The sequence below is a fragment of the Gobio gobio genome (assembly GCF_949357685.1).
Source record: "Gobio gobio genome assembly, chromosome: 12".
Taxonomy (NCBI): Eukaryota; Metazoa; Chordata; class Actinopteri; order Cypriniformes; family Gobionidae; genus Gobio; species Gobio gobio.
The window spans coordinates 47,688,097-47,702,376 of NC_137105.1; the positions used below are offsets into that span (position 1 = coordinate 47,688,097).

The 14,280-nt window shown below is 38.6% G+C and overlaps 1 protein-coding gene across 1 annotated transcript in view; it reads left to right on the forward strand.

Moving 5' to 3' along the window:
• Positions 1-438: 438 nt before the first annotated feature.
• moxd1 (monooxygenase, DBH-like 1) overlaps positions 439-14,280 on the forward strand; it is a gene marked incomplete at its 5' end in the record, with an annotated part of 53,241 nt that continues 39,399 nt past the window's right edge. The window contains 4 exons of the mRNA XM_079830612.1: positions 439-708; positions 4,543-4,689; positions 7,071-7,238; positions 7,686-7,769. Coding sequence (XP_079686738.1) covers positions 439-708; positions 4,543-4,689; positions 7,071-7,238; positions 7,686-7,769 — 669 coding nt within the window. The remainder of the gene's footprint in view (positions 709-4,542; positions 4,690-7,070; positions 7,239-7,685; positions 7,770-14,280) is intronic.

Consider the following 14,280-nt stretch of genomic DNA (forward strand, 5'->3'; position numbering starts at 1 on the left):
GAAGAAATTAATTCGGTTATTAATTGTTATAATTACATTTGAAGATACTTAACCCTGTTTGGGTCGAAGTGACCAACACATTCAACTGATTCTTCCCTCATAGTAGCCTACTTGAATCTCAGAAACGACGCTTTACACAAGCGTATTTAATAGTGTATTGTGTTGTAATCACGCCGTCGATTATAATGACAGCTGCTTGACTTGTGTCGCGTCGCGCGCTCGAGACGCGGTGTTCAGCTCGACATGTCTTTCCACATCAAAGGGAAAACACACAAGTTCCAACAGTTCGGCGGTGGGAGGCTGCCAGCGCTTGAAAGGATCCAATGCACCAAAGCAAACAAACACTCTTGCCCTCGGAAGTTGCATATTTCCATAAACTGCTCTATGGATAAAAAGCGTCCTTGAGTGCCGTCAGTGTTGTTTGCGATTAAGCTCGATATGTCTGAAAATCAGCCTCTTTGCGCTCTAGTTTTCTTAACTTCACTCTTCTGCTCGACATGCTCACAGGGGACACGGTTCGTTCATTCAGCTGCCCTAGATGCGGATAGGAGATACAACATTAAGTGGGGATTTGACGAGTCCACGATAACTTTTGAAGTAGAAGTGGAAACGAGGGGATATGTAGGATTCGGGTTGTCACCGACCGGTGCGATGTCTTCGTCTGATATCGTGATAGGTGGTGTGCTCAACGGAAGTCCATATCTGCTGGTGAGTGTGCACGCACCTTTGGGTGGGAATGCATCTCTGATTATACACAGCTCAGTCTGATGCATGTTGTTGACCTTGTGCTGGATTGATTCTTATTATTGTCATTTCAGTTTTAAGCAGGCTACTGAAATGAAAGTCATTTGTAACTATATCATTTTTTTATGGACCGGTGATGGGGAAAAACTAAATGAATTAACAACATATTTGCTTCCATGCATTATACAACAATAATATGTAAAAAATAAAGTTATTTTTACTTTCGTTTGTTTTACCATCCCATAATGGCAAGTGCATTCAATAGGAAACAACGCTGGTCAAACTTAAAGGCACAATATGTAAGATTTTTGGATTAAAATGTCCAAAAACCACTAAAAACAATGTTATATATTTTGTTGACTTGTGTACTTACATTAGGCTATCCCAAATGTTTCCAAGAATGTTTAAATCCAGAGAAATAAGCCATTTTAACCAGGACACACAATCAATGACATCATACCCACGTTACCCTCGATTTTTTTATGTTGCAGAAACCATGGAAACACCAAAGACGCTTTAATATATGTTTTATTAGACAGGTACGCAACTGTTTGGATCATTCATCGACAGAAAATGAATCATTGTTCTCCAGCTCAACACAGTTAGTCTTATTGTTTTTGATTTACCATGCCTAATATCGATCTAGCTCACTGCAGTGATGTTCACTAGAGATGTTCACAAGTCTTTCATCTGGAGTCCGAATCAAGTCTGGAGTCTTTTTAGCCTAGAAATCTAGACGAACCCAGGGCGTCTAGCAACTCTCCGTTGGCTTGCGAGCTGGTAATACCAAACTCTAGTCAGGCCAATCACATCGTGTATAGAGTCGGTGGGCGGGCTTAACATAATGAAGGCAGAGTTGCGGCGGTTCCGCGTGCTACTAGTAAACAAAGAAGCTGGCGAACAGCGGTCTCTCGAATGGAAGACTTGGAGTTAAGCTTTTCTTTAAGAAAAGAACAAAGAACAGCACTGAAGTCATTCTTAAGAAAGGACGACGTGTTCTGAGTTTTGCCGACCGGATACGGCGAAAGTTTAATCTTTCAACTAGCTCCGCTTCACCTTCTTCGTTGCTCTGGTTGGTTGTAGCGCTATCCTATTGCGTGCAGAGGGAATTTGAAAGACAACCGTTTATCCCGCCCCTCGGATTGAGCCCTGCCAACGGTGTGTTCCCAGACCCAACATCTTGATGTGGGTCTGGCTTGTCAGGCTAAAGTCTTTTGTCACGAGTCCGAGTCGAGTCTCAAGTCATTTTATGTCTTACAAAAAAATAGAATTTTTTAGAATTTAGACAAAAATATATGACCTTTCTATTATCGGTTTTGTTTTTAATAAAGGTCCTAAGATGTAAGGGATTCATCCAGCCTGTTATTTTATAATCCATTATAATGTCAAATAAAAAACAATTGTCCTGGCAAAAAGAGTAGTCATTTTCTATACAGTCGCTGAATGGATACATGATGTCACGTGTGTTATTCAGCGTTGCTATTGACGACAGACATTATCAGAAAATATCAAACCTCCGAAGTTATGTTTCTAGTCAATAGAAAACTGTACGCATGCTGATTGCGATACGTTAAAATATGCTTTAAGTAATAAATGGACTAACATCTTTGATCTTTCATCATGATCTCGCTCTCGTAGACACATTAAGAGAGAGAAAACGTAGTGCTAGGTTTAAAGGTTAGATTTTATTCATGTTTTAACAGGCTGGCAATCCAAAAGAGCCACCCAGCTACACCACAGCGAGCTGTGTGAGGTAATGTGACTATAACCTTTGTGGATGCGATGTCTAATAAAATGACGTTCCGGTGTCTTTAATTTTTTTCACACATGGGCGTCGGAACCATTTTATGTGGGTGGGACGAGACCCGCCCACTTTTTACGATCAATGATATTGGACCTACTCACTTTTATCGTCTCTAATTCAGCACATGTCTGTTTACCTACCCCTAACCGATAAACACTTATTATTAAACACGTTAGACGCTTTATTTCAACTTTTCTAATATTTTCTTCATCTTTATTGAAAATAAATGCCTTTCCGATCTGATATGTGATGGGAAAAGGGAGTAGAGTGAGTTCGGCAAAAGGCGGATTCGAACCGGGTCGATTTGCGTCAAAACTTGATGTAATGCGTCTTACCCCTACACTATTGCCACTCTCAATGATACAGTGATTTCCATAATCTTAACTTTCCCAACCAGACGTTTAGCATACAAGGCGGTATATTTGTACTTAATGTAAATGCAATCTACTCCAGTAACATTTTTTCTGAGAGAGGACCCAGCCACATTTTTTTTTGCTTCCGACGGCCAATTCCACACATTCTTTGCATCTAGCCGATCTGACATAAATGCGAGAGAACATGTGGTACGATGGATCCTGTCATGTTTCATGGGACTCATGACATTTCGAAGTTTACACGCAGTACACGGACAGACATCCGTAATCAAATTCTATGACAAGGATTCCAATCTACCATGTCACGTACATGTGAGCAGATATTATAACATTCATAAAGCATTTTTTTTCCATTTACGATAGATAAGGATTAAAGACGTGTTGTTTTTAAAATATTTATGAGTCTTTTTTGTCAAGTCATGTTTGAAGTCATTACAGGTCGAGTCCCGAGTCAAGTCTGAAGTCTCATAAAATATGACTCGAGTCTGAGTCACTAACTCGAGTACCCATCTCTGGTGTGAACAAGTGTCTCATAGTCGCCGCAGAGCGAACGCACAGAGTAGCATTATAACATAACTCTCACACACTCAAATGTGTGTAATATGATAAAGCAGCGCTGCGTTCTCCCACACACACTCGTCTGACAGAATAAAAGCTCATCAAGCTACGCCTTTGTTTTGATTAAGCGACCTCTAGCGGCGAAAAATTACATATTGTGCCTTAAAGGCGAAGTGACTTATTTAATTAATAATTATTTGCATAATTTGTATGTTCCCATATGAGCATTTTAAACATAATAGTAATAGACACACGCCAGATCACAATTCATTTGCACTCATTTGGATCACAAAACAACTTTACATAAATACATTGGCATACATCTTAATATGAATTATTAATAAATGGTTTTATTTATTATTTGTGTCAATAAAGCAGAAATAAAACAAAAATGAATCGTCTGTCCTGGCATCTATATTTGTGGTCGCAAAAACTATATTATATATTTTTATTATAGTTTCTGTTAGTTTATGACATCATTTTCAAGAGTGTGAGTAACATTAAAGACCACTGTCTGAATATTTATATCTGCAGTGATATTTTTTTGTGTCCTCAATTCTGTTGAAATGAGAACATCGACAGAAACCCACTGACCTGACTATAATCAGCTGTCCTGTTGTGACCTGGATTTCAATCAGACAGTGCTCGGACAGACACTATTCCATTTCAAATGCACACAGGGCAATATTTGAATACATCCCCACCAGCTGTCCATATTCTCTGCACATTATAATCCCCATCCAGCTGTGTCTAACTGTATGATGTATAGAGTAGTCCTTAGATGTTTATAGTTAGGGCTATTCATCAGCATTGTTTAATGACGGCTCTTTTATACCTACACACTAAAGTTGTAGCTTGCAAGCATGAGTCATGACTGCTTTTGTTGCCAAACTCAGTCGTAGTTCTAGTAGTCCGAGGGCAGCACATTTTGAGCAAAGGTTATCAAATGTGAACACATGCAGACCAAAACCAATAAGATTTACTCACAAGATCCCAATACTCCATCAAAACAGATTCAGACTTATAAGATGGACTAACTTGGTTCCTCCTCACTCTGCTCAGGACTACTTTACAGACTCGAACAGAAAGGTCCACAAAGATCCTCTGCAGAGCTACCAGCTGCTGTACGGCAGAGAGAACGGCACGCACACTGTCCTGGCTTTCAGCAGAAACCTCCAGACCTGTGATGACAATGACAAAGTCATTACGGTAGGTTTGACTACATGCATCATTACATCTGGCTCCATGAGTCTAAAAGAAACCGCTTTCAGTGGCAGCCTGGCAGGGTGTCTTTATCCAATTTCTGGAGCGTGCACAAAGCTGTGCTCTCAGTTGTAATTATAATGTCAGCACATTGGATTTTGTTTGGGGAAAAACAATAGTAGGGTACAACGGGGCTAAAGGCACACCTTAAGAAAAATGTGCTTTTCATTTCTCCCATAGTGTATAATTACAGAAAAATAACACTATATTCCCAAAAGTATTGGGACACCCCTCCAAATCATTGAATTCAGGTGTTCCAATCCCTTCCATGGCCACAGGTGGATAAAATCAAGACGCTTCTACAAACATTAGTGAAAGAAGGGGTCGCTCTCAGGAGCTCAGTGAACTCAAGAGTGGTACCGTGATCGGTTGCCACCTGTGCAATAAGTCCATTTGTGAAATTTACTCACTACTAAATATTCAACGGTCAACTTTTAGTGGTGTTATAACAAACTGGAAGCAATTGGGAACAACAGAAACTCAGCCACGAAGTGGTAGGCCATGTAAAATCACAGAGTGGGGTCAGCACATGCTGAGGCTCACAGTGTGCAGAAGTCGCAAACAGAGTCAATAGCAACAGACCTCCGTGTATCCTTCAGATTAGCTCAAGAACAGTGTGTAGAGCTTCATGGGATGGGTTTCCATGGCCGAGCAGCTCATCCAAGCCTTACATCACCAAGTGCAATGCAAAGTGTTGGATGCAGTGGGGTAAAGCACGCCGCCACTGGACTCTAGAGCAGTGGAGACGTTTCTTCTGGAGTGAACAATCACGCTTCTCTGTTTGGCAATCCGATGGACGAGTCTGGGTTTGGCGGTTGCCAGGAGAACGGGACTTGCCTGACTGCATTGTGCCAAGTGTAAAGTTTGGTGGAGGGAGGATTATGGTGTGTGGTTGTTTTTCAGGGGTTGGGCTTTGCCCCTTAGTTCCAATTAAAATAACTAAGTGCTTACTTAATGCTTACCAAGACATTTTGGACAATTTCATGCTCCTAACTTTGTGGGAACAGTTTGGGGACGGCCTCTTCCTGTTCCAACATAACTGCACACCAGTGCACAAAGCAAGATGCATAAATACATGGATGAGCGAGTTTGGTGTGGAGGAACTTGACTGGCCTGCACAGAGTCCTGACCTCAGCCCGATTGAACACCTTTGGGATGAATTAGAGCGGAGACTGAGAGCCAGGCCTTCTCGTCCAACATCAGTGCCTGACCTCACAAATGCACTTCTAGAAGAATGGTCAAAAATTCCCATAAACACACTCCTAAACCTTGTGGAAAGCCTTCCCAGAAGAGCTGAAGCTATCATAGCTGTTAAAGGGTGGGCCAACTCCATATTAAACCCTATGGATTAAGAATGGGATGTCATTAAAGTTCATGTGCATGTAAAGGCAGACGTCCCAAAACTTTTGGCAATATAGTGTATATGTTTGTATTGAATATTTATGGAGCTACAGAATTTGTGTGAAAATAAATCATAAAAGTGGTTTATTTTGTTTAAAAATCGTATAAATGTATGGGGTGGCAAGGGGGCCTTTTACCCCACACACGAGGTAAAAGGCTCACCAGCATGGGGCAAAAGGCACACAGTATTTATAGAAATATTTTAACTAAAATATGTTTTTAATAATAATTAGTTAATACAACCACTTTAGCAAAGTTTGAACTATTTTCAGTTTATTTTGATAAAACAATTAATTTTTGTTCAATAAATATGCTGTCATTAAAATATCTTAATATAGAAATATATTTTAAAAATATAGAAACAAAATTTTAAAAAGTTAAAATTCTGAAAGCATTGAAGGAGATCCCATAATAATTGAATATATATTTACAATAGTAACAATAAATTATATTTTATTATATGATATGATTAATATCATATTTCTAAATATGATGGTTACAATGATGGTTACAAATGGAAAATACCATACTTTTACATATTATTCCATTATTGAAAACCCTATCTTGAACAAGACCTTTGTCTCAAAACATAGACAATTCTTATTTGCTACTTAAATCTACCAAAAAAAATTTAAATATAAAATATTTGATCAAATTTGTGCAGAATCAATTTTGCGCTGCTGCCCGCAATCGCATCAAAGATCAGACAAATTTCCATGTGCATCTTGAAAAGTGGATGTTTTGGAAAGTGCTGAGGCGAGTTTTTGTGCCATCTAGTGGTTTAGAGTAAAATCAAATCAAAGGAGCCTTTGGCCCTGTTGTACCCTATGGTGTTTTATTGAGAAGATAAATTCAATTGCTGTCAAATTAATAGTCTCTTGCACTGAAAGTAAATGTACACTTACCCATAATTTGTCACTGACCAGGGCAGTACAGTGAGAGTGATCTGGGCGTTCCACGCGGAGGACGTGGGAGTGTCGGGGCCAGTCTACCATGGGATGAACCGAGGCAGAAAGAGTCTGCGATTACTCAACCCTGGAAGCAGCTCCAGCATCCCAGCAGGAACAGCTTTCTTTGACCTTCAAAACGAGGAGGTGAGGACCGTGCGTGCAACAGACTGCTGGAGCTTTTGATGAGCTAAGAGTGACACAGGACGGCTTAGCCTTAGGCAGTGTAATGCCTACTGTTTTGTCTATTTGAGCATGCTTAAAAATCAAGGACCGTAACGTCAAGGGTTTGTGGTTACATATGAATCCTTTTAAAATACAGACCCCTTTGCCTGCTGATTGGGTATTTTCAATGAAAACAAGGCCTCTTTTATGCCTGTGGGACACTGCCAAACACCAGATTTTATAAGAGTGTACATATTTACAACCTCATAACAAATTCTCAGCATTGAATAGGGGGAAAAAACAGGAAATGGGATTAATGAAAAGCTGGAAATCCACACTCTCCAGTCCACAATATTCTAACATAACTGCTACGTTTAACTGTTGACTTGTGCAGGGCTACAGTTTTGTAAACATTTTTAAATATTGCAGGTTCATGTGCCTCATAAGGACACAACCTACTGGTGTCAGATCTATAGATTTCCAGAGCTGAAGAAGAAACATCATGTAATCAGAGTGAGTAATACAACTAATTAACTTGTAAAGCATGCCCATCTTAATGACATGATCATGTTTAAAACACATTAATCATGTTCGAAACCAGAGATGAGATAACTATTCCAGAGATGCATGCGCAGGAAATTATAGGCTTACATATTGCCAATTAAATCCTCCCTGTTGTGAAGTACCTTTTACTATCTCAGTTAACATTTATGGGCTTTAATGAAGCTTGTGCATTTCCTTCTGTCTGCAGTTTTAAACAAATTCCTGTCAAAGAAATTGCTATTACAGTAGATAACCACAGGTGCTTCCTGTAGTTTGCCAGGCTACTAGGTAACCATAATTAGATTAGTTTGTAGTTAAACTTCATTCAAGCGTCTGTTTTCAAAAAGTAGCTAGGGACACTACAAGTTTCAAACAATAGCTAACATTGTTTCTTAACCAGTCCCCGTGGTCAAAATCAGGTTTTTAATGTTGTTTGTATGTCTATGTCTATGTTTAATATGCTTTCAGACAAACCATGTGCAAATTCATAAGTCAGCACCATTGCTGATTATTTTCTCCTTAAAATTGCAGTGAACCAAAGAATCGTTGGTGTTTCTGACGTCACAAACTACCTTGTAACCAATCACGTCAACTTGTGGGGAGGCTTTAGCATATCATTAACTATTCTCTGAAGCAGGGTCTCAAGAGAAGCCATAATGGTATATATTTCTGTTGATATGAAAAAATCAGGTACATTTAGCATTATAGCGGGTGAATTATGTATATGATGTATATTATGATATGATTCTCCACTGACGTCCTATGATGTTCAAAGCATTTCTAATGCAGCGTTCACACCAAACGCGAATAGAGCGTCAAAACCGCGTCTACCGTGTCTAGTTGGACACTTGAACATTTTGAATCCATTCACGCGTCAACAGCGAATTGGACGCGCGTATAAATTGAGCGTTTGAAGTGAAATAGACACCCATTCACGCCGCTCCAGGAGAAATATGTCATAAAACACCACTCTGCCTCTTTTCATTTTCATTAAAATATATATATTAAACATTCATAGCCACACAAATGTGGTCCAGGCATCTCCTACATTATCTTCACTGCATGTATATTTAAATATCCTTAAAAAGTAAATTTATGAAACTTCTCTTTGCCCTCAGTCAAAACGATTTGGCAGACAACAAATTATAGATTCATGAGTGCAAAGATCGCCCGTTAGATCCACACAAGACGAACCACTACAGGACATCAGAGCCAGCGGCAAACGGCAGAAGGACTAGCCGAGGAAAGGCTGCTCTCGCCGGGGTTATGAGCGGTGATTGCCCGGTGATCGCCTGGATCTCACAACTCCAAAAACACAAGATGATTTTTTTAAATAGGCGCTCTCTTTATAAATAAACCACAGATTTGAGCTTTAAACAACTACATTCTCACCTGAAAAAGTCTAAACTAAATTTTTTAACACAATAGTAGTATTTTTATATTATGCAGGGTTTCTCATCACGTCACTTTACCACGGGACAGCAGTGAGAAGGCTCCTGATTGGTTAACGCAGTGCGAATTGACAGCAAAATTCAGATTTTTCAACTCAGGCGAATTCGCTTTAAATGCGTGAATGCACAAAAAGCACCACTCGCGCATAACGCGCTTATCGCACAAGACGCTCAATATGCGTCCAATTTACGGCATTCGCGCAAACTGAACGTGCGAATGAGGCGGAATCGCGGCCATCGCGCCACGCGAAACGCGTATATCGCGCCGCAAGACCTCTAGACGCGCGTCAACGCGCCTTTCCATTGACTTAACATGGAAATCACTCGCGCCAGATGCTCTATTCGCGTTCGGTGTGAACACAGCATAAGGATGATGATTTTTAGAAGGCAGACTGAGACGTTTAGCTGAATACATCAAAATTCTGTGTTGTTTCGGCATTTTCGTTCACACGGATCCGCCCTTTTGGGAGCCTGAAAACCCGTTTTGTTTTAAACCGGGTCCCAGAGTGGATAAATCTGAAAACGACACCCTTGCGTTTTCGTGTGTATAGGCCAATCCGTATATTCTGTGAAACGACGATGTCATCACCCTGCGTCTCGCGCATGCTCCAACTCTTCTTCTCCATTTTTAGCGTATCTCTGTGGCAGAATTACAGCGCCACATACTGGTCTGGCATGTATACTACATCGTTTTGAGTCAGTGTCAGTGGTTTTGTGTGTATGCAGATATTTCTGGAGACAAGGAAAAAAAGATTGGATAGGGCAGTGGTCGATTTTTTTTCAGGAGAGCCACAGTGATAGGACAAAATCAATAGGAAAGCCACTTTTAGTGTCAAAAGTTACATCCAGTCATAAATAGCATGTCTGCTTATCAGTCTGTCATCCCTGAACATACAATATGCAAAGCAATAAATACAAAAGGTAGATAGATAGTGGGTATTTTTCTGTTAAAAAAACACTTTTTTTAAATATATTTAATAATGTAATAATTTCACAGTAAATCACCAAATGAATGGAGAAAAACAAAGACAGTATATTTAAAATATTTGTTCAATGGCATCTTTTTATGAATGAAGGCCAGTATCACTGATACTATTACTGATACTGACATCTCTATGAAATAGATTTTTTCCCCTAATTTTAAACATTAATTATAGCCATTCAATATTACAGTGTAATTGAAAGTTTTTTTAAACATTTATTAGGCTTCAAACTTATTATTAATTAAATATAGATTAATCATTATTAAAGCTACAAAAGTTCTTTAGTCAAGAGCAGTGAGTGATGATCATTAATAACAGATATCATTAGTCGCTGCTGTTCCTTTAAGATCTGCCGCTTCCGAACATGATGCGGATCTGACGCACGGTCACACGCGTCCCATTTCCTCACAACTCTTTATTAGACGTTCTTTAACTCATTTAAAATGGTTCTTAAGAGGATACTCGACAAAACGGACATTTAGGCATAATTCTGTGTGTTATAGTTTGTTCAAAGGTGAAAGAGAACTGGATTCTGGTGCGATGTCTGTGCTCATGATGCTGGCACGTAACCCACACCACTCAACCTAGTTGACAATGCATATCATATGCACGTAAAAAGTCATTTTGGCGTATAAATTGCACGATAAAAACAAATTGTGTTATATATACACATTTCATGAGAACGTATTGATCTATAAGAGCACACTCGCCGTTAAAAGCTGGAAAAACAGCCAAAACTGACAACTCCGCAGTGAGTAATTTTTTTTAATTTTTTTTATAAATTGTTTGTAATAGAGCAGACTCTTTGAGTTTTTAATGGGTTATGTTATAGCCCTGCTTGTTTTTATGAAATATATATTCCTATGGGGGTCATTTTTGACCCGAAGGTCCTGTGTGTGACTAGTGTGAAAAAAAAAAGTTTAAATATGTAATTTTGATGATAAAATATATGTTTTAAAAGATACAATTATTGACCACAGGGGGACTTTAAGGGATTACAAAAATGTTTTCAATAATTTAGTTTTACGTTGACAGTAGTAACTTGAAGAGGTAAATTTACACTTTTTTATATATATATATAGCGCTTTTTACAACACAGATTGCTTCAAAGCAGCTTTACAGTGATAATAGGAAAGTAATTTTGTTTTTGAAGAAAAGTTTTTGATTAATTTCTGTTGTAAAAACGGATTAGTCAGTGCGTTCTGGAGCCCATCCGCATGGCAACAGCTTCTGGTGGCCAGAGAATACAAACCATGAAATAAGTTTGAAATACTGTAGTTTTGAGTTTTGTAGCTACTATGAAAATAACTGAAATACATTTCTTTCATTAAAAAACTATAGATGGTGCAGACCAGTGTTGGGGAAAGTTACTTTGAAAAGTAATGCAGAACAATATTGCGTAACTCCCTTAAAAAGTAACTAATTGAGTTACTTAGTTACTTTTTAAGAAAAGTAATGCGTTACGTTACTTTTGCGTTACTTTTTCTCACCTGGGCTGGGCTTGTTTTTGTTTATAACAAAAAAGTTATATTTTTGTGCAACGGTAAAGACCTCTTCATACCAAAATTGAAATAATAAGCCCCAGGCTGAGGTAAAAATGCAGATTCCCGCATGAACAGCAGAGGACGCAGCTCTGCTGTGCTGCCATTCTGGATGATGGTAGAATAGGACACAAGAGAAAAAAGTTTTACTAATCACAACAAAAAATCTAGTAATTTTCTTATTTTTTACTTATTTTTCTCAACATGGGGGCAGGAGAGCTTTCAGTCAAATTGATGTGAAAAAGTAACTTGCGTTACTTTTTTGAAAAAGTAACTCAGATATTTTGTTGTAAATTTGAAAAGTAATGCGTTACTTTATAGTTACTTGGAAAAAGTAATATTATTACGTAACTCAAGTTACTTGTAATGCGTTACCCCCAACACTGGTGCAGACTATCTTTAACTCAATGTGCTAGCAATCACTATGGGTCACAGCTGATTGGTTCCTGCTGCATCAGCAGCCAATGAGCTCACTGCTCAACTTTCAAATACTTGGTCAGTTTGCTGTAGCAGTTTGCATTGCTTTCAGAAACCGTCCACCTTCCCCAGCTCCACCTGTATAGATCTGCTACGGGTAGGGGTGTAACGGTACACGTATTCGTACCGAACCATTTCGGTACAGAGCTTTCGGTTCGGTGCATGCGTGTACCGTATGCAATCTGTAACAGTTAACTGTAGGCATGTTTTAAGCCTGGAACACGCTTCAATCCGAGTTCCCACACCAACATCGATCAACATTTATCATGAAATAAAAATGACAAATGCCGTTTTGACGCTCTTTAATGTGGCGTGACTGATCACATCACAGTTCAAGTGAACGTGATCATCTGTGAATGCGATCGATCATCTCTTCCTAAAGAATAAACATGAATGAACATCTGAAGGTATGTTGAGGATACATTACAACTTACTGTCACGTATCATATGTGGTGTAATCGCTCAATCGGTGTTTCAACCGCGGAAAGACCTCAATATAACTGCTTGTAAACTAAACAATGTCATGTTAGCATCACATTTACCTCAGGCTGTCTTTTTTTTTTTATTCAATAGAGAAATCAACTCTTTCACTAAATATATGCACTATATTAGCCTATATATTCACTATATTCTACTTAACCTGTTAGTGATGTCTTGATTATTTCATGTATGTTTAAATAAACCTGTCATGAAAATGACAGCCACTGTGTATAAATGATTATATTTCAACCTACGAATATGGAGAATTTAGAAGTTATTGCAAATATTGCCTTATGTGAAGTTTACATGTTTGCGTACTGTTATTTGAGTGTTAAAATAAATAGCAACTGAATTTAGGCTAATAGTTTGGGCTCTGTTGTTAACCTTTAATATTAATGTGCAAGTAAGGTCTCCCTATATAGTTTACAGCAATATCTTCAATAAACTTTTAGTTATAATTTAAATAATTTAAGGACAGACACTTTTTTTTTCAGTAAACCAATAAAAATAAATAAAAAGCCATTTTGTAAAACGGTCAGTTTTGTGTACCGTTACACCCCTAGCTACGGGTAATGCTCACAGCAGCGTGTATGTATTGGCAGTAGCAAGTCCCGTACAGCAATAACATCAGAAGCGTAGCAGATCTATTCCGCCAAGACCAAACAGAGCAACATCGTCATATCCATTACCATGCCAAACACTCCATTTGGAAATGGTGGAAATTCACCATTTGTAGTTATTTACTTTGTGGGATACTACTTTTATTTCTTGAAATAAAATAGATTCCACATGCCTCATATTGGTTGTTCTTACATCCGTTTATTTTGCTGTGTTGTCAGTCACATGCGTCGGCTTCCATCCCTTTCTGTCTCCCTCGCTTCTATTTTCTGTCTCACCTGCTTATTATTGTCTTTTGCAGCTGCTATTTGTAGATCAGACATGTTACTGAAATGATACTCCCTGACCCAGATGAAAGAGTCTTCCCATAACTAAGGTTTTCAAGTTATACTTAATTAAAGGCTGGATAGGTACTTTAATCATATGATAAAATACTACAATTAAGCTTCATCCTTTCAGGCTAATTTTTCAGATGCACTAACCTTTCATTTAATTTAATTTAATTTAATTGTTGTAGCCACCAGTTCGTGCCTATGTAAAATTCAGCTGTGGAAAGACAGGCGTGCATTCATCTCCTCATCACTATGGCTACAGCTCCACGTTTTTAGCGAAAACATAAGCGCTGCACATGCAGAAGTGAGCAGCACGCAGTATGAATGTGAGCCATTTACTATAGTTTGCTGCAATGTTCAGCATGCGATGTGCTGGAAACAAAGACTGTACAGTGAATAGACTTGAGTAGTGTTTTACAGGATGATGAAACATACAGACACACATACACTGGTTAGTGGCGTGCAGAATTTAGTTGTGGCCTAAATCAATCTAATCAAAATACTACTAGAGCATAGTGTAAAATCAAGTTTATCATTGGGTACATGTACTGTAAATGTAAGATATTACGTTTAGCCTCCAATTAACCTCAACTGAACAC